At 45.4% G+C, this 25,644-nt stretch overlaps 1 protein-coding gene across 3 annotated transcripts; it reads right to left on the minus strand.

Moving 5' to 3' along the window:
• Nucleotides 1-3,141: 3,141 nt before the first annotated feature.
• AK2 (adenylate kinase 2) lies at nucleotides 3,142-25,644 on the minus strand. 3 transcript variants are annotated; one of them, XR_006355614.1, is made up of 9 exons: nucleotides 25,444-25,643; nucleotides 15,705-15,830; nucleotides 12,529-12,639; nucleotides 12,281-12,375; nucleotides 7,690-7,762; nucleotides 6,578-6,773; nucleotides 6,202-6,256; nucleotides 4,501-4,555; nucleotides 3,142-4,060 (listed from the first exon to the last, which is right to left on the minus strand). XR_006355614.1 is itself a non-coding variant. In XM_043994141.1 (8 exons), exons 1-7 carry the CDS (start codon nucleotides 25,543-25,545, stop codon nucleotides 4,527-4,529), a joined length of 732 nt encoding a protein of 243 aa, XP_043850076.1. In that variant the 5' UTR covers nucleotides 25,546-25,643; the 3' UTR covers nucleotides 3,142-4,060; nucleotides 4,501-4,526. The 3 variants fall into 3 exon arrangements, 2 of the variants coding, with proteins under 2 accessions (XP_043850076.1, XP_043850077.1); XM_043994141.1 differs by lacking the exon at nucleotides 6,202-6,256; XM_043994142.1 differs by lacking the exons at nucleotides 3,142-4,060; nucleotides 4,501-4,555 and having other exon boundaries at nucleotides 6,197-6,256; nucleotides 25,444-25,644.

Raw genomic sequence — 25,644 nt, forward strand, 5'->3', positions numbered from 1 at the left:
ATGCTTTTATAAAGTATCTCACTTGATACTCAAAATGGGAGGTCGGTGTTATTATTATCCTTATCTGACAGATGAGGAAACTGAGGCAAAGAGCATTTAAGTGACTTGCCAAGGGCCACACAGCTAGGAAGTGTCTGAGGCTGTCTTTGAACTCAGGTCTTGACTCTAGTCCCAGCCTGGACACCTGTACTAGTCCCTCAGGCATTGTGTTACCTACATGTCCCACTACTTACCTCACAGGCCTGTTGTAAGAAAAGCACTTTGTAGACCCTGAAACACTTTATAAATGTGTTATTTTTCTTCTGGACACCACATTTTAAGGACACTGGTGACCTGTTTCTAGATGACTATGGATTATGAAGGTGGCTCCAAATAATGCCATGTGACTAAAACTTAGGGATGTTCAGCTTGGGAAAGATGACTGCATTAACCCCTTGGTTGGCCTTAGTTCTTTCTCCATCTCAATCCATCCTCCGAAAAGCAGATAAAATGATTTTCCTCAAGATCAGGACAGAATGTGTCACTCCACTGCTCAATCCCTTCCAGGGCTCCCTATTACTTTGAGGATCAAGCATAAACTCCTGTTTATGGGCATCTACGTCCCTTGACAACCATGACTCCCATTCATACACAAGGTCCTGTCAAATGTCCTACTGCTCCTAAGGGCAGCAGGTGGTGGGTTAGAGTGAGTGCTGGGCCTGGGTCAAAAAGACTGGAGGTCAACTCTGGCCTCAGACAGTTAGCAGATGTGTGAGCCTGGGCCAGCACACTTAATAAAATGCTTGTTTCCTTCCATTGTCCTATGCAGGATTCCATCTTCCACCCATGCCTTTGGACTGGCTTTCTTGTATGCCTGTAATGCATTCTTTCCCCTCTGCTTGGAATCCCTAGTTTCCTTCAAGGGTCAGTGTAAGTGTTCACTTCTGGGTGAAGCATTTCTGATCCCTCCCCTGCTCCCTTCCCTGTTGTCTCCACCCTCCCCACCATGCCCCACCCCCACTATAAGTGCAAGGCTTTTCCAGTTTTCTTTGTATGATCAGAACCTAGCACAGTGCCTGGATTTTTTTTTTTTTTTGGCGGGGCAATGAGGGTTAAGTGACTTGCCCAGGGCTACCGGATTTGAACTTGGGTCCTACTGAATCCAGGGCAGGTGCTTTATTCACTGCACCACCAAGCTGCCCCCATACCACAGTGCCTAGAATTAAATACGTGTTTATTTGCTGAGTAATTGGGGAGTAGAGAGAACATGCCTGTTGTCTTTGAATATTTGAAGGGCTGTCAGGGCAAAGAGGAGATAGCTTATTTGCTCAGCCTTGGAAGGTGGAACTAGGACTAATGAGCTGAAATTAAGAGGCAGAATTCAGTTAGCATGAGGATACCATTAAAGTCTCCATACTTCAAAGCTGAATGTGCTGCCTTTGGCGGCAGTGAATTTTTTGGCACTGGAGATTTTCTAGTGAAGGCTAGTTGACCACTTGTAAGAGGGATGCTTATTCTGAAGGGGACAGACAGTTATCTGAGAAGCTCAGCACATCCATCAGAAATCCTGAACCTTAGGGTTTCAAACTATGCCTCATTCCCTGCCCCCTTGGAGTTGAAGTTCTGGGGATGGTGGCCAAGAATGAATTCAGTATGACCTGGGAGACTAAAACGTAAGTTCTATGTTGACTCAGATGCCTGGACAGAATCTCATGCTTTAAACACTACTGGCTCCCATTGGGAGTGAGCACCAGAGCTCACTTGGAAGCTGATAGCCTGGAGAGTGGGTGTCAGATCAACCGGCTTTTCCCTTACTCCATGGCAAGCTCCCATCTTCTGATCCCCTTATTCCTGTGATTCAATCATGAGTCAAAATTCCTTTCCCCTCCCCCATAATGCCGTCCCAATCCATCTCAGTCCTGCCTCTCCAGAAGACAGCTTCCTCTGCATTCCTGTTCCACTGTCACCTGGAGCCCATACTTTGTTAACCATCATCCTGGATCTCGCCATTTCCCAATCTTTCCAGCCTTTGGTGCTAAAAGCAACACAGATTCCTCTGTATGGCTGTTCCCTGGTCATTCTCCAGTAATGGCTGCAGCCTCTCATTCCCTGACAGTCTCTGTCCACCATCACTTGCAGATTGTCCCTCTGACACCATGCAGACCAATTCCAAATCCATCTACTTGCTCCATGTCTCTTCTGAGCTCTAGTTTGATGCTGCACATCAACCTCGACATCCCACTGCTATTTTAGATTCAGCATGTCCAAAATGGGACATCTCTCTTCCTTCCTCTGCAAACCCTGAAACCCACCCCTTCTCCAAATTCCCCTCTATTTCCTGAGGTCATCATCCTGCTTAACACTGCCCCCTCAGATTTCAAGGATCGTGGTTGCAAGAAAGCCCTCTCAAATGGTCTTGGAAAAACAAGAATATCCAATACAGATCTAAAGAAAAAAAGCTTTTAAAACCCAAACCAAAAAAGCATATGGGATGGGCACAGGGTGGGGAATCTAACCAGGACAGACAAGTGGACCATCTCCCTAGTCAGAAAGAAGGCTGAAAAGGCAAACAGCGGAAAATCTAGCTCAGCAATTTCGGAATAGTCTAGTTTGTGAAAACTCCCTGCTGAATGATGGGGAGATTTAAAAGGAAGCAACTATTTATGGACTCCAGTTAAGCCGAGGTTTTCTATGGGTTTCCTCTGCTAACGTCCTTCTTCAAAGACCCACTGCTGCATGGAGGGGACCCTACGGAGGAGTACAAACTCTAGAAGTCCCACTAGGCTGGGAAACCTTGACATAAAAGACTGCCTTGAGATCAGTTCGCTCAGATTCATTACATTTGGAAAGGCTCCTGACCAGGCTGGCTACGAGGTGAGGAACAACTTGACCACCCTAACTCACAAAGCCCTTCTTTGTCAGGACAGGAGAGTGATGACAAACTCTGCATTCAGAAAACAAGCCAAAAATAAGGAGTTTCACAAATTTGAGGTCAGGTGAGGTATGTTTTCAGCACTTAGCATAAGTCAAAGTAAAGGCTCTTCAACCTCCCCCCCCAGGTCTCGGCCTTCAGTGGCAAATGAGTAACTGCCCCAAAGTACACAAACCCAACTGAGAATCCAATGTCACATCCAGCCCCAAGAGACATCACCACCACAGGGCTACAAATGATTAATACATTTTATTGATTCCAGGGCCAAAAAAGAGCAGCATTTGGTCAGTTAAAGGCGAAAGGCACCTTGTTTTAAAAACAAAACACACCACCGTAGGGCTGCAGTGTTTCAGCCTCAAGAGTTGGGGAGGGGAAGGAACTTCTTTGGAATGACACAATCTTCAAGGTTTGGCTTTGTTGGGAAAGAAAAAGGATTCTTTACACAGTGTGTAGAAAGAAGGCAAGAACAAAGGATGCACACTTGCAGATAGCAACTGATGATGGCTTTTCCCTTGAGATTAATGGAGAGTTAGTCATATCAGAGGTAAGAAAAGCAGGAGGATGCCACCTTCCCTGGCTTCACCCTTATGAATTCCATTCAATTTAGTGTTTCCAGCCATCCTTGTCACATACATTCCTCACCACCCATCCAAACACGGGGACTATTATTTGGTCACATTTTATGGGGTGTTAAGGTCAGTAACCAAAACCTACCCTGTTATGAGGTACAGAAGAGAGAGGAGACAACAGGGGGAGTCACTGCTCTCCCCATCTGGCAAGCTTAGAGGTCCATAAATGACAACTGAGGTCTTAGGTCAATGGCTTTTGAATTACCATCACATTCCTGGATGAAAGGTAACTGTGCCCAAGGGATCCTGTGGAATTAATACTAGGCCTTTCTCTTCTTTCCCATACCCTCCACCTTGGGAGCTTTAAAAATGTATGACCCTCTCCCCACAACATACCCTCCCAACTAACTACTATTTATAAAACTCCCGCTTGAATGGGGAAAAACAATCTCCCCCCCAATCCTTGTATCCTTTTTGTTCCTCACCAAGCCCTCCCCTCTGCCCAGCACTTAAAAGCTTGGACTCTTGCTCTGAAGTTGGTCAGCAATGGTGTGGTCTTGCCTGGCCTGTAGTCATTTGGCTGAAATAAAAAAAGGAAACACAAGAAGACAAAATGCATTAAAAAAAAAAAAAGACAACCAAGCAGATGAGAATGAGCCTGGTATATGATGAGTCCAAGCGTCATGTCCTCCAGTGGCAATTCAATGTGCTAAGTGGGACTTGTACATGGGGGAGGGCCTCACGCCCCAGGGGCTGCTAAGGAGAAGCCAAACCAGTGTTTTGGGACCCCCGAGAGATGGCTTGTATCTTGGAAGGGGAATCAGACTAGGGTCCAAATGCTGGCCCTGCTACTACCATGGCCACTGCCCAACTCGGGATCTCAGTTTCCTCATCTGTCAAGTGAGTAGAGATCCCTCCCAGCTTCAAACCCCATCCCTGACATTTCCAAGAGGTAGAGAGCAGGTGGTAGGAGGAAGAAAGACAGGAAGAGCCAAGTTGGATCCCAGCCCTGCTACTTACTACTTGTGTGGTCTTGGGCAAGTCCCTTAACTTCTCTGTTCCTCATTTTTCTCACCTGCAAAATAAAGGAGTGGGAATGGAGGCTCTCAATGAAAATTCAGGTCATTTACTGAACAACTAATGTATACAAGGCACTATGCCCTGCACTGGGGAAGACACGGAGTTCAGCTAACAGATGTTGTAGGAAGAAAAAAAATAGCAAGAACCCCTCTCTCCGATTCCTCACAACACAGACAGGTAAGTCAAGGAGTTTTACAGACAAGGAAACTAAGGCCAAGAGAAGAGAAGCCCCCCTGAAGAATGATAAGGGTAGGGCTGGCTCTTGCCAGACAATCCCAAGGCCCGGGCTGCCCTTGCTCATAACCAGAGCAGTCACTGAAGGCACACTTTGGGGAGGGGGGGGGCAGGGAAAGAGATCAGCCGTGCACAGCGAGCCTGCCAGCCACTATGAAAATCACATGGGTGGCGACTTCCACCATCTAGCAGGCCAGCAATCACAGGAGCCACAAGGCCTTTTGGCCAGGAGTCTGACCCTTGGCACGGGCTGAGGGAAAAGGAAGAAACAAGGTCTTTAGTCTGGGGGAAACCTGTGTGAAGACTGTTTTGCTTTCACTTTGGTCTCTTCTGTAATCTTCTCCGCAGTCATGTGTTTTCCAGTAAGTATACACTGTAGGCTGAGTTTCACTTTTGAGTAAGAAGCAAAAGTCAGAAGAAAAGTGGAATGGAGGAGGGGGATCAGGCCTTCTGGTAAACCCAGGGACAAAGAGGGCCATCTCTGGGCAGCTCGGGGCTATGTTCCAGGGAAGGAACAGACGAAGGAAGGGCGGGAGGTGTTATTCATTGCTCCAACTACTGAACTGAAAAAGGGGTCTCCACATCCTGCCCTTTCCTGGTCTTACAGAAGAGTTCATTATTCCTGACAACAGCCATGAAATAAGCCCCAAGAAGTCCACATTTCCTGCCATCATCGGGGTGGGGGTGGGGGGGAAAACGACCCTGGTTTAAATGTGAAAGGATCATTCATTTCATATCACAGTGAGTCACCCAGACAAGCTCCTTTCCAAGCTGCTGCCTTACTGCCTCAAGAAGACAGGAGGTCTGGAATAAGGATGCCTGCAGGAGCATACTTTTTACGAGGTGTAACAGATAAAGTGCTGGACTTCTGGGCAGGAACCTCAAGTTCCAAGCATAGTGGCAACACTGAGCACTCATGTGAGTACGGGCAAGTCCTTCTGCTTTTATGGGCCTCAGTTTTCCTTCTCTATAAAAGGGGGGAGGAAATAATCCTCACACCACCCATCCTTCGAGCAAAGACAACCCAGACAAGGCCACAGAAGGGGGAGCTGTCATCATGACTCTCTTGCTCCTGTTGGTACCCTTAGGGAGTGACAGGAAATACAGGAGATCCAGATGGTCCTTTCACCTGTGCTCACTCCCCTGGGCCACAATGCTGATCCCCCAGATGCCTCCACAGCCCAACGAGACAATGTGGCCCACAGCTAGTGGGGCCCAGGAGAATAACGGCTTCTGTTTATAGCCAAATACTCTTTCCTCTGGGCTGGCTTTCAGAACGCCCATGTCAGCAGAACGCCCATGTCAGCAGGCTTCTTTGTTCATTCAAAAACAGTGAGGGCAGGATTAGGTAGAATAGCCCACCAGCACCCACCGCCGTGACTTCTCTCAGGGCCTCAGTGCACTTACATGAAGGGGCTGGACGAGATGGTCTTTTCCAGGTCTTACATTTTAGAACGGTCACCTGATGAGCAGACAATATTCAGATACAGGGGTGGAGGGGGAACGAGTATGTTCTAAACAGAGCTAGGATTATCTGCTTTCCCTTTTGACCAAACAAAACTCACCCTCTCTCACTCTCACACACACATGCGAGCACCATTACATATAAATGGATGACGGGAGAGTTGGACACATGCCAAAGAAAGGATCAAGTGCTTATTTAATTAACAGCTTGAACAGCAGGGCCAAGCCTCACTCGGCACTCTCCCCAAGCAGAGACAGAAGGAGGATCAAGTGGCCCCGACGTGAACAGACCCCTAGATAAATATAACTATGTCTTTACATGTCGCTTTGGAGAAGGCTGCCAGGATGCTGGCAAACACCACATCTGGAGACTGAGATGCGTCCACAGCGGTATGGATCCCTTGCTTACTGTAGTACTTCACCAGGGGGGTAGTCTGGGAGTGGTACGACTTCAGGCGGGCTTCCAAAGCAGTTTCATTGTCATCTGAACGTCGAATCAAAGGCTCCCCAGTGACCTGGGAACACAGAGAGTAGTAAGCAGGGCAGGAAATGACAACTGGACCCCTCCCCCCACCCTTTGTGATTCTCTTTCTTGTGTTCTTCTTCCCCATGTTGGTGGGAAAACACAGAGCCTAAATAAAGCCCTGGCTCTGAGTCCTGACCACCTATTCACTACCTGTGTGACTTTGGGTGAGTCCCTTCTCTTTGATCCTCTGCCCCCTCACCTGAGAACGATGGAGCCGAATGGATGATCTCTAAACTTTTTCCTTCCTTAAACCCTAGGAGACTCAGAGAGAAGACAGGCCAGCTGGTCCTCACACCTTTAGTTCTTCTCAGCTAAAAGACACTCAGCTACTTTTTGAGTAAGACCGACCTGGTTCAGGAAATCTGCAGGCAAACAAGGCTGCCTCTGGCCACTAGGGGCTAATCTACCAGGTGTGGGAAGACTGAGGAATTATATGAGTGCAGCCCGAGCCTGGATCCCACTCCTCCCCCTGGTTAAACTTAAAACATCCCATTTTCCAAATGTAAAGGCACGATCTTTAACTTCCAGAATGTTGCTAGCTCTCTCAGGGTCTTCCCTTCTACACGGCTCTTCCTTTCCCTACTATCTCTGAGCTCTCCGGTGGCTCGTGTCTCTCTGGTAACTTTCTTTTCTAGGGAAGGGCCAGGAGAGACAACAACTTCAGGCAGTAAGTACTGCCCGGCAGCTAAAAAGGCAACCAGGAGGGGGCAGCTAGATGGTGCAGTGGTTAAAGCACTGGCCCTGGATTCAGGAGTACCTGAGTTCAAATCCGACCTCAGACACTTGACACTTACTAGCTGTGTGACCTTGGGCAAGTCACTTAACCCCCATTGCCTGCAAAAAACCCCAAAAACAAACCAAAAAAAAAAAAGGCAACCAGGAAACTCAGCCCCCCATTCACATACATCATCCTTCATGTGCTGCTTTGGGGGGTTGAACTCCTCATGGTAGGAGCGGCCACTTGCAGGATGGATCAACCTGAAAAGCATTAAATGAATGTGAGCCCAGGTGCCCTCCTATCTCGGCTGGGACAGCAGGCTCAGCACAGTCCCATTCTTCAGTACACCCCATGATGAGCACCCCAGTGAACAAAGCTGGGGTTCAAGAACATAAATTAAGCAGACACTTCTACAACAGGGGTTCTTCACTTAACAGAAGACCAGTCACTGACCAAGCCATGATCAAAAATGAAAACAAACTTTGGTTCCTGGATATAATGAAAAAATAACCTCAGAAAATTTAGGAAACCTTTTGATAACACTTTTTTTTAAAAAAACATGTATTTTAAATAATAAAAAAAGGATATCCTTTGGATGAAAAATGTGAACAGTCATTCATTCTAAGACAATAATAGCCTGAACTCAAAGATGTTACCAAAAAAGAGTCTTGACAAGCAGCATGTCATAGTGAAGTCAGAAAGTCTTGCACTCAAATCCTGGCCACTTTCTGTGGGGACCCTGGGCAAGTCATTTCAACTGTGTCTCAGTTTCCTCATCTGTAAAATGAGGGGACTGGCCTTAATAACCTCAAAGGTTCCTTCCAGCTCAAAAATCTACAATCTTTTTATGTGTCTCTAAAGGTATTTTTAACCTTTAGAGTAGCAATCCTTAAATTTTTTTTTTCAGGGCAAAGAGGGTTAAGTGACTTGTCCAGGGTCACACAGCTACTGTCAAGTGTTGGAGGCCGGATTTGAACTCAGGTCCTCCTGAATCCAGGGCCGGTGCTCTATCCACTGCGCCACCTAGCTGCCCCTCTCTTAAAAAAAAAAAAAGTTTAGGGGCAGCTAGGTGGCGCAGTGGATAGAGCACCGGCCCTGGATTCAGGAGGACCTGAGTTCAAATCCGACCTCAGACACGTAACACTTACTAGCTGTGTGACCCTGGGCAAGTCACTTAACCCCAATTGCCTCACCCCCCCAAAAAAAAAGAAAAGAAAAAAGAAATTTGGCCAAACTGTCTTAACAAGGACAACTTTCTCTTTTTGGCTCAATTTGCATTTTTATTACCACTGGAACTTAGGTTAGAAAACAGCAAATCTGTATCTAATCTTTGCTTTGCTAGCAACTACAGAGGCTCTGGCACATGCCTCCTCTATTGCAATCCAAATCCATGGTTTTCTTCATCCATTTCATTCTGCCAGGTCTCATGAGCACAGCAGGCAGGTAGCTGGTGGTGGTAGTGGTGGCCCAGGAGAAGCTGGGCATGCCAATGGAGGGCAGGTGAACAGAAGGCTCCCGATGGATATTAGCATAGTGCCTCCCAGTATCATGTGAGAACAGAGACCAGAAGCCCGAAGGGAGCTATGAAGGCCACATCTCTAGATTTGGGGTGGAACTGCTGCATTGCATGGTGGACTCATGACTAATCATGCACTCTGCATGTCTGGGAAGGCTCTTTTATATACACATTTCTGTTGTGTGATTTAAGTGTTGCAGAGTCACAATGAGGAGTCTTTGGGGAGGTACTGCAGTGTCCTGGGCGTCAGAATTTCAGCTCTGCTACTTTCTTTGTGATCCTTCCCAAGTCCTTAAAGCTCCCTGGGCTTCAGTTTATCTTCAATATCTTTATCTAAAATGGGAAGCTTAGGTCAGACTATTCCTAAGAAACTTCCCAACTTTAAATCCTTTTCTCTAATTGCTGGCCTTTGGGCAGGGATGGAGAGGTTAGAGTTTAACTCCATATTCTTTTATACACTGGAAAAGCAGAGATGGGAAGGAGGCCAGTTGGCCACATGAAGGGTTACTTATTCCCAGTTCTTTCTGTCCATGTCTAGATATGCTTCTCCCTCCAGATTCAGCTCCTCACCCTCCTCACACTCACCCATTCAGGCACATGCTCAAAACCACTCTCTGTTCACAAACAACAATTGAAAGCAAAGCCCCGGATTTGGTCCTGGGTTTGGGCCCAGAGTACAGTTGCCCACCCGAGAATCTCATCTACGACTTTCAGATGCTGGCTTTTTGTGATGTCCTCTAGACGCTCCCTACTGTAAGTCTTGAGAGTATAAGACTGGGATGATTCAAGCCCACGCCCAGAGACTCTGCAAGGTGGGCCTTCTTATCCTTCAGTTTCTGTCTATAGAATGGGGATACCTACTACATGAGAGGGGGTGGGAGTGGGGGGAAAGGCCAATCTGACAAAGAAATAATGAGGTATGGTGACTTTTGATGCTACAAATACTGATCTAACACTGACAGAAAGTTCTCATTTTTAACAATCTCGATGGATCAAACTGCTCCATTAAATCAAATGTTTAGTTAGAAACCTGCAGCTACTGTATTTTTTTATCTAATAGTCACTCTCATAACTTCAATAACAGGTTCTAGACAGGCAACACCCAAATCTCCAACTTCAGTCCTGGATTTCCTACTGCCCAAGAAGGGCATTTCCCTTCCAGGATGTTCCTTGTCACCCAAACTGCCAAGGCCCAGATGTGTGTATGTTCCTTCTGCACGCACCCCCTGCCCCCGCCTCGTTTCTGGCCCAATTCCACCAAACTGGTTGTATAATAAGAGATTCATGTCCCAAGTTTGACTCAGACAATCCCCAGACATGGGCTAGCCTGCCCTGGCCTTAGGTTCCTCATCTGTGAAATGAGATGTTGAATTAAATGGGATCTAAAGTTTGAATTAAATAAGCTGCAGCAGAACCACTATTCATTTGGTTCTTTGGCTCTTTTCCCTCCTTCAGGCTCTGGGCCTATTGGTCACCAAGTCCTGTTTTTTCCTCTGGAATCCTGCTGTGACAATCCCTACCTGTGTGACTTTGGGTGGGTGCCTTAATCTCCCTGAATAGACACAATGTCTCTCTATGACCTCCATTAAAGGGTGGCTGGGAGGCCCAAATGAGATTTAATTCAACCGCTGTTGACTTAACACCTATTTCTGTACTCTGCTTAGGGACTGCTACAAAGACAAAAGCTCTCAGAAAGTCTCTGTTCAAGCACTTTGATCTTGCCAGGATATTATACTTCAAGTCTTTTGCAAACTTTACAATGCTACCTATCACTTATTACAGTTTCAAGTTCCCTCCCATTCCAGTTACATTCCTCTGGATGCGGGGCCAAGGTTGATGCAGGGAGAGTCCCCCTTCTGTTGGCTTCCATTACTGCAGGCCTCATGGGGCACTGGCTCTTCCTGGCTGCCCAGCTGCCACTGAACTCCCAACCACAAGAGCTTCATATCAATTTGTTCAGAGTGTGTCAAGTGCCTTCTCTTTGGAGTGTGGGGCAAGAATTCTGTCTTATATTCCCTATGATGTCTGGCATGGTGCTGGGCATGCAGGAGATGATGAATACTTTCAGACCGGATGGAACAAAAGCTCTTTCTCAATGGGTTTGAATGACTTCTAGTCTTTGCCTCCTAGGAATACACCAGCCCCTAATGATGGCTCCACCTTCCCCTGTTTTGGGCCTGTGGTTCAGCCAAAAAGTATTATGCCAACCATGAACACAGCACTAAGCTAGGCATTAGATTTACAAAGTCATGTCAAGCTCGGTTCCACAAGATATAGTTGGTGAAATGAGACAGGAAACATTTTCAATAAAGATAACTGAAAATACAAGTGCAGTGAACTAGATGGCCGACCCATGGAGCACCGAGATGCCCTAACCTGTGGTCACCTGGGGAAACTCCTTCACTACTGGGATCCTTCCCCACCACTTTAGGGTTGCCTAATTAGCAAATTAGGACTCGATTTCCTGATCCACTCTGACCTCCTTCATGAACTAGTGGTAGTATCTCTAGCTGGGAACAATCCTGCCTTGGGGGGGCTAATTGGTATTAAGCCCTGACTACTGGATCACCCTGGCCCCTCTATAAGCCTCACGAAGGACTAATTCTCTGGCACTGCTCTCTATGCAAGGCCAATCTGCCCTACCCCCAGCTGCCCGCCATCCCTTCCCCTGCTGGAGCACATCCTGACAGTGTATGCTGAATAAACCCACTGGTTTTATCCACATTCCACCCCATAGGTTCTTGCAGCCTCAGCCCCAGAGATGTCTCCTGAGCACTCCTCAGAAATTCCCCTTGATATTCCTGACCTCTGGCAGTGCATGAGATGCTTTGTCCAGGACAGAGATCCCAGCAGCGGTACCTACTTCCCAAGATTCATCTTAGGGAATGGAGAGAACAAGGGATGGGATCATGAACCTTGTGCCCCAGCGACAGGAATGCCCCCATTTCTCTAACTGATACACAGGCTGAGATTACAAGCTGGCCTTGACTCTCATGCTCTTTGGCTCCTGACCTCACAATCCAAGCCAACAGGAGAACTACAAAGTATGGTCACCTTCGAGAAGTAGAAACCAACTCAGCAAATCTGTGTAACTCTCAGTTATAGACCAGGATGGGGTAAAACTTCATGTTCCAATGGTATTCTTTAAAATGCGGCTGTGTCTGCCACACTTGCTAAGGAGTGACAAAGTACCAGAGAAGTCTGAAAGCAGGAGTCTTAGAAGGTAAGCGGATGGGGCTTCAGGTGCAGGGAAAGCAAATACCTTCCTGTGATTCTCCGAATAAGTAGAGAGTCAGCGATTTTGAACTCAATGACTGAATCTAACTTTTCTTTCCTCTTGTCCATGAGGTCATCCAGCTGCAAAAGAACAAGAGTGAGGCAGTACACTTAAACACCTGGAGTGGTGACCTGACCCCATCTTCTCTTAAGAAATGACTAGAAATGTTAAATGAACCAGAGGTCACGTTCAGGCCTTCCTCCCACCCCAGGCACCAGAACAAAGTCACGTACCATTTCTGCCTGTCTCACTGTCCGAGGGAAGCCATCTAAGAGGAAGCCATTCTTGCAAGGAGGGCTATCGAGGTTCTTCTCAATCAGTTCTACAACCATGTCATCACTCACCTGAAAGTCAGAGAAGAGAAACAACACTTTGATGCCTGTCAACTGGCTGACATGACTGAGTCTTTATGGATCAAGCACCATGCTAAGTACTAAGATCATGAGTTTTTAAAAAGTCAGTCCCTGCTCTCCAAGAGTTTACACTCTACAGGAGCCAACACATAAAGGAAGCTTCAGGTACAAGACAAATGGAGAGATCCAGGAATTCCTAGGGCACTCAAAGAGGTAATCTAGACGAGACTAATTCACAACCATAGGAAGAGGGAAGTGGGCCTAAGGGTAGAAATGGAGCAGGGATTCCTGATTTGCTCTGTTGGGGATTGGGAAGCCACTTTCCAGCCAACAAGGGCAAAGAGGCCTAGAGGGGAAGGTGGCGTGTGGGGTAGATGTGGGCTGCTCAGGGTGGGGGAAGGCACCCTAGTTGGCACCAGGCGCCTCAGGCCCAGTTACAACATATCACCAACATATTCTTGACCTCAGTGCTGCAGCTTAGGCTGCTCTCAGTGCTCACTCAAGTGGAAGAGAACTGAGAAAATGAAAGTAAGTTTCTCTGACAGCTCTGATCTGGAAGTAATATATGCCATTTTCTCCACAGTTCTGTCTCAATCTTACGAGGTATGTGCCTTCCCACCTCCAGGGCCGGTCATACTATGCTATGCCGACAATTTCTCTCCTTTGGGTCTTTCCACTTCTGGTGCCACCAAATCAATTGGGCTGGAAGGGGTCTGATACCCTATCAGGGATTTGCTGACACTAGAGAAGGGCAAGTAATGGAATAGTGGTGGGAGATGAATGGTTCAGATCAGCTCAGTGGATTTCTACCTTCTGCCACTTAAAGGTGGGCAACAAGGTGAAAACCAAGGAACTGCTCATGTGGACAAGTGTGTGAAGTTAACACTGCAGATAACAGAAGGGAGTTTAGAGATCATCTAGCCCAGGGGTGCTCCCCTCCTTTTAATATGATTACAAAGGAAACAAGTTATACTGAAATAATCGTTTCCAGAAATGACTTGTCCAGAGTCACAAAGGCAGTAGCAGTAGAGCAGGGATTCAAATGAAGACACAAGGAATTCTGTAACTTCTTTATAGGGAGATGGAAAAATCCTCCAAATTCAAATGAGTAGAGACCTTAAGTTTAGACTGGCTTGCATAAAAAAGGTATTTCTGAGCCACTTTATCTAACTGCTACACAGGGGCGGCCAGTCTGCCAGCTAGTAGTCTCATCTGCATGGAACAGTCAACTCAGGGACAAAGTACAAGCCTGGAAAGGAAGGGAAATCTAGAGATAAGCACTGCTGTCATATCCCTGAAAGTCCTTCTGCTAAGCACCAAAGTCCACAATGGCCTTCTAATGTGACTCAAGGCCAAACTAACAAGAGGCAGAAATAGAAAAAAGAGCCCAAAGTGTCATTAAAAACTCTTGGCTACAACTTGTTTCAAAGGGAAGTGATTATGTAGCTAGCAAAGAGTTGAATTAGAAGGGACCTTAGCAATCACTTAGTACAACTCCATAACCTGAGGCCCCATCCTTTACAACTCTAACTAGGGGACAGCTGGCCTGGACCTGAATTCACACTTCACAGCAGGAAGGTCAGTGCTTCCTAAGGAAACCCATTCTGCTGTAGGCCATCTCTGACTGGTAACAAATTATTTTTCGGAGGACGGCAGAAAGGGGAATAGATCTGAAGTCAAAAGGAACTGTATTAGAATCTTGGGTCTGATAACCCTGGGCAAATCTAGTGCCTTGGCTTCAGTTTCCTCATCTGTAAAATGAAAGGGGGCCTCCATGGCCCACCTCAGCTCTGATCCCTATGATCACACTAAACCAAAACCCAGTCCTCTGGAGCCAGAGATCATAGCCTTTCAGATACTTAAGGTCAGCAGCTGTATCTCCAAGTGTGCTCTTTCTCAGGGAAAAGGAGATCCCTAAAAAGTCTCCATTTAATATTCTAGGAAGCTAAAATTCACTAGGAACTAAGGGTAAATAGGTTAAAAAAGACCTCCTGGAGGCCTTGTCTTGGAATGTTATTGTCATAACTATACTCTCAACATAGTAGGTTGTTAAAAATGTTTACCGAGTTTGAATTGAACCATAAACCCTTTAAAATCAACAATTAGAGATTATATATACAGTGGTATATTCTAATAAGAGATTATATATACAGTGGTATATTCTAATAAAAGGAGGGAAAAAAAGGTTTGGCCCCAGCTTTTTCAGGAACGAAATGCTGAGTAACAACCTCTCAGACCCCTTTTCTTCTTCAGAATGGGGGGGGGGGGGGCCGCTAAGACTAGACAGTGGAAAATCTTTTCGGATTTGGAAGTCCTATGACTTGAAGAGAAAATTTTAGCACATATTGAAAATGAACCTTTGCTAGGGGACAGCTTCACAGGGAAGTGGCAGCTGTGCAGCTCATGAAACCAGTTCTGCTAAGGCTTGGAGAGGTCTTCATGTGCCAGGGGGATTGTGGGGGGAGAGAGAGGGTGAATGACAAAAATCGAGGATTTTCTGAAGCCATGGAAATAAGATCTCCCACCAAGGGAACTTTTAAACTGCTCATCCCATACTAGGTCTCTAAGAGGCAAAACATTTTCATAGTTCTGTGGTTTCTCTTTTTAATATATCCTCTATTTCAGAAGTAGAAAGAAGGAAAGATTAAACATCTTTCACCTGTTTACTGTATAAGCAGCAAAGTTTTAAAATACAGTCAATGTAAACAACCTCAACAGCATTGTAAGCAGAATGATATTCAAAATAAACCAAAAGCCAAGAATTACTCTCATTTCTTTTTTCTTTTTCTTTTTTTTTTTTTAGTGAGGCAATGGGGGTTAAGTGACTTGCCCAGGGTCACACAGCTAGTAAGTGTTAAGTGTCTGAGGCCAGATATGAACTCAGGTCCTCCTGACTCCAGGGCTGGTGCTCTATCCACTGCGCCACCTAGCTGCCCCTTTATTAGATTTCTGTTGCTCAGAAGTTGAACCAATGAAAGCAGATGTGTCTTGTCTATTATTTTAAGATGGCAAAAATCTAGTCTTGTTGTGTAAACATGCAAGTCCACCGAACTCACTAGTTTTCCAGCATCCATTGTCTTCTTGAGTCTCTGGCCCAGCTCGGAACCTGATGCTACCATGGCTCTCAGCATGTCCCCTGTAGCCAAATGGCAAACACAGTAGTTTTCAGCCAACTTGGGAGCCTGCAGGGGGAAAGAGGGGAGGGGAAGGAAGACAAAGTCAGAGGCTGTTATCATATTCCCCAGACACCAACCAATGTGGAGGGCACCTGAAATTCTCAGACTCGATACTATTTCATGTATTAGCAGGACACCTACCTGGAAAACTTCACTGGTAGGATCAGTGACTTAGAGCTGGGAGGGACCTTAAAGGACATCCAGACCCCCCATTTTACTGATGATTAAGTGGCAGCTCAGACAATAAGTAGTTTCTCCAAAGTCACAAAGGTAGCAAATAGTGGAGGCAGAATTTGAAGACAGGTCTTCTGCCTACAAAGCCACTACTCTACCACATGACACAGGCTCTTCCCATTAGAAACTCAGAACAGGAACTGTCATGGCAGGACAGTGGGTAGATGGGGGCGGGGTTGTGCTGAGAGCCTTAGAGATCATCCCATCCAACCAGAACCCAAGGCAGGGAGGCAGCTTCTCTCTGGTACCCCAGGAATCTCTTATCTGGTCTCTACATGAAGGAAGGCAGGGGCTCACAAGCAGATGAGGCACTCTGGATCGCTGTCATTTTGAGGAGATTTTCCCTTCAATTTAGCTGAATCTGGCTCAGCAACTTCTCACTGATCCCAATGCTGTTCTCTGGGGCCAAATAGAACAAGTTTAATCTCTTGGCCCCTACAGCCTTTCAAGTAACTGAAGACAGTTCTTCTAGGTAACTGTTCCCAGTTCACTTGATTAATCCTCATATGACATGGTTTCAGATTTCCTCACCAAACCCTGGAGGTACTTCAGGTTTCTCACTCTTCTTCCTCAAGTGCAGTGTCAACAACTTTCTTCACGCTGTAGGTCAGACCAGGCCCAGGACCACCTGGCTGATGAGACTCCATGATCCCCTCAATCTCAGCACCACACTGGTTCTGTTAGGGCAGTCTAAGGCTGCACTAGCTTTTGGGGGCTGCTATGTCACACCACCAATTTATATTGAACTGACTGTGATCAACAAAATCTCCATGTCCTTTCCCCTTAAGAACGGTCGTTTAACTGTACCTCCCTCAGGTGGCATTCTGGTTAAAGAATCAGGTTGTACAGGGGTAGGTCTTTATATATTTATCCCTATTAAATTTGACTTTATTAGTCTTGAATATGCTTTCACTGTCTCTTTGGATTATTCAACTCATTAGTTATCCATCCCAGCTTAGTGCCATCAGCAAATCTGATAAGTTTGTGGCCCTGAACTCAAATACAGCCCAGACAAGTCACTTAAATTTTGTTTGCTTCTGTTTCCTCAACTACAAGATAGGGATAGGAATAACACATACCTCCTAGGGTGGTTGAGGATCCGGTAAAATATTTGTGAAGTGCTTAGCATAGAGCCTGTCACGTAGTAGGTATTATACAAATGTTAGCTACTGATCCTATTATTGTATCTTCACCCAAGTTAGTTATACTAATGTTGAACAGGAGAGACTATTTGAGATTAATGAGAGCTTGAACCAAATGAAACATCTATTTAGTGAAGCTCCAGGTCCAAACAAATGACTCCTCTAGGACATATTTGCAGAGGTTCCCTATTGCCCCTTGGATAAGATGCACATTCTTTGCTGACTTACGTAGCCCATCTTTGCTGACTTATGTCACGTAATTCATCTCCATGCACTTGAAGCACCAGCCAACCTGTTTCCAGAGCTTGGGCCTCCCTCTCCCACCTCCAGGTGTATGCACAGGCCTGTCCCCTCCTAGCTGGAACCTTTGGTTCCTTTAAGGAAGCACTCAGATTGGATCTCCTAGTTTGTGAAGCTCCTGAGTAGCCTAGTTAATCTGCTTTCTTCCTCTCAAAACTATTATCTCCTCTCTAACATCACGAAGCAGTCCCTCATCACCTAGCTCAAAGCTTCTTAAACCGTGGCTCGTGACCCCATATGCCTTGTGTAACTGAAGTGGGGAGGGGGCGGGGCTGCAAAAAATTTGGCAATAGCAAAAGGTTCTGTATACCTATTTTGCATGCCTATATACCGGGGCTGTGTAAAAATTTCTGGGGTGAAAAGGAGTGGCAAGTGGAAATAGTTTAAGAAGCCCTGATCTAGCCTATACTTGAAGCCCTCTAATGACAGGGAAATCATTCTTTGCCAAGGAGGTCTATTTTACCCAACAGCTTTTCTCATTCACCTCACTATAACTTCCAATGATTACTCCTAACTGTGATTTAAAGTCATACAGAATAAATTCAATCTCCCTTCCACATGATGATACATTGAAAGATATTTGAAGATAAGCAATGCCTAAATTCTTTCTCTAAGTCAGAGGTGATGGGATTCGGGGCTACAGAGGTTTCTTCAGGCTAGATATTCCTAGTTCTTTCAGCTGATGCTCTGGTTTATAAAATTCAGAGCTCACTTAATCCAACCCCAGCACTTTAAGACAACAGGCTCAGCAGAACCAGAACATTGTACACAGTATCATCAACATTAGAGTGTTGACCTACTGTGATGGACTATATTCTTCTCACCAATGCAATGGCACAGAAGAGTTCCGGGGAACTCGTGATAGAAGAGGATCTCCAAATCCAAGGAAAAAAAAGAAAGAAAAGAACTGTGGAGTATAGATGCTGATTGAACCATACTATTTCTTTTGTTTTGGGTGCTGTTGTTTTTTTTTTTCTATTTTGAGGTGTTACATCACTGCTCTGATTTTTTCTCTTATAACAGGGTTAATGCAGAAATAGGATTAATGTTATTATGTGTATATATATGTGTGTGTATAGATATCTATATCTATATGTATATGTATATATATAGATATAACCTATATCAGATTACCTGCTGTCTAGGGGAGGGGGGAGGGAGGGAGAAAAATCTGAAATTGTAAAGCTTGTATAAACAAAAGTTGAGAACTATCTTTACGTGTAGCGGAAAAAATAAAATACCTTATATGTAAAAAAAAAAAAAAAGAAAAAGAAAACAGGCTCAGAAGAGACAGATGACTTGCCCAAGGTCACAAAGGCAGTAGTAGCAGACCCAGGAATCAAACCCAGGTGTTCTACTCTAACCTAACACCCTTTCTCCTATACCATACTGCCTTACAGTCCAAAAGCTTTAAAAAATTGAGATCCATTTAGGACCATTGGGCAAGAGAAAGCCTCTCATATCCTCCAAACAGGTTATTACCACACCCTACACAAAACAGGACAAAATTTTCTGTTAATCTATCTCCTCATTTGTTGAAATCGACTTAAGGGAGAGGCAGTGCTTACTCATGGAATAGGAAAGGCAGAAAAACCACAGAAAAGAACTGTCACAACTGAAATGGCTTTCCTATTTTTACCCTCCTCCAAATGCACGACTGGCATCCAACTAACTGTCAGTGCTATGTTCAAGGGGGGAGGAGGCCCTGGCTGGCATGGTATGGCAAGGAGGGTTGGGGGAACCTACCGCTTATTTCTAATTTTGGATTGCTGATCAGTCTGACAGCTGAAAGGGACCTCAGAGATCACCTAATCCAATCCCCTCATTTTATAAAGTGAAACGAAGGCCCAGAGAGGTGAAAACATCTGGGATTTGAGACTGCAAATCCAAAGCTCCTTCAACCACCCCATGCAGGAAAACTACAGAAAATCACAGATAGCAGAGACCTGTCTGCTCATCAGAACAACCCGATTTTAACCATTTCTCATCTCTAAAGTAAAATCCAGGTTCTTAGTCTTCCCTGCCTGATGACCACTCTACTCTCTTCTCACTGCCTGAGCACCTGGCAGGGCTGGGATCACCAGACTCTCAAGCCACTGGGTCATCCTAAGTTCTGGTTATTGATGATAGAAGCAGTAGCCCCATGACCTCTAGGAAGCTGGCAGAAAGGTATTCATTCAACCCTGCCCCTATCCCAACCCCCAGTACAAAAATACAGCCATTTCACTACCTAGGATCAAGTGGACAAATGACTGATCAAGAAAACCAAATGTAACCCTCAGTAATCTTGTTCCCATGGACCTTTTTCTTTCCATTTACCAAGACTTTACTCTGAGTCCTCATCACCTCATGCCTAAACTACTGTAATTAAGTCTCTGAAAGTGTAATCCTAGATCTAATTTCTCTTTCCTCCAAATCAATGCCACGATATTCCTAAGGTTATGTACATCCTACCAATCAAAAACCTTAGATGGATTCTCCCCACAGCACAGTATAAATTTCTTCTTTTTTTTTTTTTTTTAGTGAGGCAGTTGGGGTTAAGTGACTTGCCCAGGGTCACACAGCTAGTAAGCGTTAAGTGTCAGAGGCCGGATTTGAACTAGGTACTCCTGACTCCAGGGCCAGTGCTCTATCCACTGTGCCACCTAGCTGCCCCAGTATAAATTTCTTAAGCCTGGGATTCAAGGCCTTCCATAATCTGCCCATTTCTTCCTCCAAACTTATTAAAATGGAGGACTTGGAGGAGAAAGGGCCCTCAGAGGCTAAGTGACTTGTCCTAGGTCACACAGGCAATCCATTGTTCAAATCTCAGTTTCATGAATGAAAATCCAGCTATTCTTTATTTCCCACAGCTTATATCCACTGTTGGCCCCAAAGTCTTCCTGCCTCAATGTCAGTCCTTACACAGCCCAGCTCCACAATTCACTTCCTCTCACCGTGCTTCATACTCTGGTTTAATACCATCCTTTATTCACTGGGCCAACATTGAGGTCTTCCCCTTGGCAGATCAAGTGTTTAGGAGGAAGACAAGAAAGAATAAAGCAATCCCTAACCTCAGGATCAGTACAGGAAGGGGGCTGAGAGGCATGAACAAGAACATAAAGGAGGCATAAAATACCAAGCTAGCTCAAAGCAATGAGAGATTCTATGGGGATAAGGAGGAAAAATTCATAGAGAAGCTACATGAATCTGCTGCTTACATGGTCTTTAGCATATACTAAAAGTACAGATATTTTTCTATGTATCTACTTTGTTTCCCCAACCAGACTGTAAACCCTCAAGGACAGATACTTATTTTGTGCTTTCATATCACATGGGTACATAAATACAAAATCCGCAATTCCTTGAAACAGCAGTAGACACACTGTTGTAACCTGAAAATTAGGAGTGGCCCATATTTTTAGGAGGCTTCCACTACCTAAGAAAAATTCTTTGTCTTTCACCTTTTTGTTAATAATGATATAAAAGTCATCAGGAGATTAAATATGCCATAGTTTCATTGTGACTATTTTGACATTTGAAAGGCAATGGGGTGTGGAATGTGCAGTCCACTTGGGAGTGCAGACCCTGCTAATAATTCTATGGCCATGGGAAAGACTCTTCCCTTCCTCATTTGAAGGTAGGGGATAACGATAACCCCATGCACCCCATTCCTTCTCTCTCCCAGGTTCTCACTGGAGTCCTCTCTAAGCCCTAAACAGTTACAGCACAGTACTGGGTGTTGTTAGCAGGCATCCTGGTGGAGGTGAGGGAGGTCTGAGCTGAAGTGGGGGGGGAGGGACGGACGGGATGGGGCTTTAATCCTAGCCACTGGCCATGTGTGTCCCTCCCTTTCTGTCGGGGAGCCCTTGAGCAGGTCCCTCATTCTTTTAGGGTGGAGTCTCAATGCTCTCATCTGTAAAAGGAGGATAATAATAATCTCTTTCTTCCCTACTTCCAAGAGATGATAGAGGGATGAAATGAGGCCAGGTGTGATAGCCAGAGTGTCATGCAAGCACAAGGTATCATTAGAAGGAAATAACCCCCATTGCCCCGCAAAAAAAAAAGGAAAGACAATTATGAAAAAATAAACTGGTGAAGTTGTTTTATTCAATTAAAACAAGCTTATGTATTTTGGAGATTTTTCAACCAAGCAACATAATTACTTTAGCAATATAAGCAGCATACTTAGTGTATTGGTCTGAATACAGACTTGCTTAGAATATAGGCTGTGTCTCTAAAATGATGACTTTGTGGCCAAGAAAACTTATGTCCAGGACACACATATGAAATAGACACGTTCCCTCCCCCGCACTCCGGAGTCAGGATTTTATCAGGGTGGATACTGTCACTGCCACAGATCACAATCCTTTGGTGACTTAGGATGGCATCTGAGAGCTTTTGCTGTTGAAAAACCCTTTGCTCCTCGGCCAAGCTGGCTACAAGCCCCTCCATATTCATGGGGGGCTGGTCCTTGGACAACAGGTTTACAAGCCCATTCTTGGTTCTCTACTCAAAGCCTGCATTTGGAGGTAGAGGACTTGGGTGCATAAGCCAGCTCTGCTACTACCTGGGTGACCTTGTACAAGCCACAACTTTTCAGGGTCGCAGTTTCTTTACCTGTAAAATGAGGCCAGAGTAGTGGAACTTGAAGATCTCTTCAAGTTCTAAATCTATAATCTTGTAAGATATAAATCCTACCCAGTGAGCTAGGAGCACCTCTTAACCACAATTTGAGAATGGAATAGGACTTTAGTGGATACAGTGGAAAAAAGAAACAAAAAAAGTAGTTTTTACTGTGATAGCTGGACAGTTGAGGGAGGCACGTAGCTATTCTTGTGGTCCAGAGCAATCTGGGACAGAATTGCATTTGCTGGATTGAACTGCACCTTCTATTGGTGACTTTTGGGGCAATGTCAACAGCAACCAGGAACTTTTGGCAAATTCACACACCACCATTCAGGCTGAAGGGGAAAGAATCCATCAACTACATAAGGTTGCTATGTTTACTGAAGAAGGCTTATATGGACAAAAAACCAACTACAATGGGATGACAGGTTAACTTAGGTTTTTCAATGGGTCACATTTGGAGAAGAAGTGGTCTATAGTTGTAATGGGGCAGCTAGATGGCAGTGGATTAGAGCAAATGGCCTGGAGTCATGAAGACCTGTCTTCCTGAGTTCAAATCTAGCCTCAGACACTTACTACTTGTGTGACCCTGGGCAAGTCACCGAACCCTGTCTGTTTCAGTTTCCTCATCTGTAAAAGGGATTCAGTTCACTACCCACCTCAGGGAATTGTTCTGAAGAAAGTGTTTTGCAAATCTTAAAATGTTCTGCTAATGTGAGTTAATGCCAAATCATAGCAATTTCTGAAAATACTGGCAGGAGAAAAAGCCTATGTAAGAAACCAATTATTTGTATCTATCCTGTCCCTACGGCATAGTCAAGCCACCAATCCCTGCTGCTACAATAATGAGCTTCAGGTTTCTAAACTAGAGTTTGGAGGGTAGGGGGATGTCAACATCTGAGACCCTCAAACAGAATCTCAGGGTGAGTGTAGTAGGGCAATAGGGGTCTGGCTTGAGTATTCCAGAAGGGCAGTTAAGGATGTGGTAAGGCAACATTCTATCCTTACACGAAGTATGACAAGAAGCCAGTGAACAATGTGTTTTATCAATAAGTTTTATGAACAAATCTCTCCTAATCACCATCATACTCTCCAGCCTTCCAACACTATCTGCCTCATTTCAACAAATAATTATTCAATGCCTACTGTGAGTTGTGCCCTGAAGAAATTCAAAACAGAGGAAACTGGACTAGGTGGTCTGTAAGATCTTTTCCAACCCTAAAAATTCTATGATTCTGGTTAAGGTGGAGTAGATCAGCCCCCAAGACCCTCAGTTTAAGCAGGGCTCAGAAGTCTTTTTTTTTTTTTTTGAGGGGCAATTGGGGTTAAGTGACTTGCCCAGGGTCACACAGCTAGTAAGTGTTAAGTGTCTGAGGCCGGATTTGAACTCAGGTCCTCCTGAATCCAGGGCCGATGCTCTATCCACTGCGCCATCTAGCTGCCCCACGGCTCAGAAGTCTTAAAGCCAAATTCCAGAGTCTGCTTTGACCTGGGTAAGGAATAAGAGAGATCTAGAGATTTTGAAGATCTGAACCAGAGATTACCTAGTTGCACAACCAAATCTCCTCCAACCCCCATTTTGCAAAGGAGGCCCCTGGATCATAGTGATTTGGCCAAGGCCAGCAACTACCCATCTTCTTTCATATATGCTCAGCTCTCCCCATTCCTATAAGACTTCCCTTCTAACCGTTCATGGTCTCAAGCCTCTACGGTTAAACAACTTAGAAAAGTCGTCTATATCTGTAACTCCAATTCCCTATGACTTATTTCCTCTTTACCACTGTAATATGCTTTTCATTTTCTGTCACTACTGCAAATGCCCTCTTCAAGATCATCAGTGACCTCTGAAACTTCCAATTCAACAGTCTTTTGTTGTTGTTCTTATCCTCTTTACATTCAGCAAACATTTATTAAGAGATTGCCGTGTGCTTTGCACACTGCTAGGTACTGGGGATTCAAACACATAGAGCACAAACCTTGCTCTTGAGGAGCTTACAATCTAATAGGCAGGAAAGGAGATATGTACATTTAACTATAATAAAAGGTGCAAAGGAGAAATTCCTGAGAGATTAGAAGAAGTGATTCATTTTCATAAAAGTGGTAAAGAGTTGGCATTTACTCGGCACGTTCAGGTTTGTAAGATGATTTACATACATAACCTCACTTAAGGCTTCATGAAAAAGGTGGCACCTGAGTTGTCCCTGGAAGGAAAAAGGTTTCAACAGAGATGAGAAGGGAGGGGAAAGAAAGGGAGGGGAAAGGAATCCACTTGGATGTGAGCAAAGGCAAGGAGATGGGAGGGAGGATAAGATAAGAACAGGGTAGGGAGAGAGTAGTCCAGTTTTGCTAGACTGGGGACTACAGGAAGAGGAGTAGCAAGAGACATCGAAGCCACTTCTGACATTGTTGATCACTTCTCATTCTATCTGGTAACCTCCCCTCCCCTGGCAGACATCACTCTCCTTTTTCTTCTCCTAAGTCTAACCACTTCCAATACCCTTTACCCAACCTGGAGGGAAGTGGTAAAAACGCACACTTTGGCTTGAAAACTTTCCCAACTATCCAATGGACTGGTTTATGGTGAAGTGGGGGCCCCTTTCCTTGGAGATCTTCAAGGAGAGGGTAAATGACCCCCTTCTAGGGTATTTTATGCCCTCACCAGCCTCCAAGGGTCTATCCCCTCTTTCTTTTCCCTGTTACCTCCCATGACGATTCCATTCTCCCCATGGCTTCAACTACCACCTCCAATTCGTTTGGCTACAAAATCCAGACGCCCAGCCCTGGACTCTTTTCCCGGGGAGGAAACCCCTTCAACTGAATTCCTCACCTGGGAAACAGTTCAGTCTCTCCCCTGTCCCCGAAAACAAATCTCCTAGCAAGGGTTCCTTAACTTAAAAAAAAAATGAAACTGCATTTCCATCTTATTGGTTTCCTTTGTAACATTATTTTATAGGTTTAAAAACCTTATTTTGAAAATGGGTCCATAGGCTTTATCTGACTGTCATTAAAAAAACGAAAAGTGAAGAACACCTATCGTGGTGGACAGGGTATTGGACTTGGAATCGGGAAGATCTGAGTTCAAATGTTCCCCCAGACACTGACAAGCTATGTGACCCCGGGGCACCTGTTGTGGGTGGCTCAGTTTCCTCATCTGTAAAATCAGGGGGTGGGAGCCAGCTCTAACTCTATGACCTTATGCTGCCTTCGGCCTGGGGCTCCCTTCGGGCTCCTCGCTCTCCCAGAAACTCCGTTACTCTGTCCCCGGACCCTGGGTTCGAGGCCCATCTCACCCCAGCCCCAGCTGACCTTGGGCTCGCCTCGGCCCGGCCGCTCACCTGCGTGCCCTTGCCAGCCCCGGGTGGCCCTAGCAGCACTGCACGGATGCCCCTGGGCAAGTTCTGCTTCGGCTCCGGCGCCAAGGCCACGCTAGGCGCCATTGTCCCTCACTCGCCGCTTCGACCCCAACGTCGTGGTTCTAAGACCTCCGGCAGCCTGGTCCCGCCACGCACGCACGTTACGTTACGTTACGCTACGCC

This window comes from Dromiciops gliroides, chromosome 3 (genome assembly GCF_019393635.1).
Source record: "Dromiciops gliroides isolate mDroGli1 chromosome 3, mDroGli1.pri, whole genome shotgun sequence".
Classification (NCBI taxonomy): domain Eukaryota; kingdom Metazoa; phylum Chordata; class Mammalia; order Microbiotheria; family Microbiotheriidae; genus Dromiciops; species Dromiciops gliroides.

Bases quoted from the DNA above. Each gene is read 5' to 3' on its own strand.
- AK2 (XM_043994141.1), bottom strand. From the start codon at position 25,545: ATGGCGCCTAGCGTGGCCTTGGCGCCGGAGCCGAAGCAGAACTTGCCC. The intron at 12,640-15,704 runs GTGAGTTCGGTG...TCTGACTTTCAG, and splicing joins CAATGGATGCTGGAAAACTA to GTGAGTGATGACATGGTTGT. The intron at 6,774-7,689 runs GTATGTGAATGG...CTGTGTTCCCAG, and splicing joins AGCAGCACATGAAGGATGAT to GTCACTGGGGAGCCTTTGAT.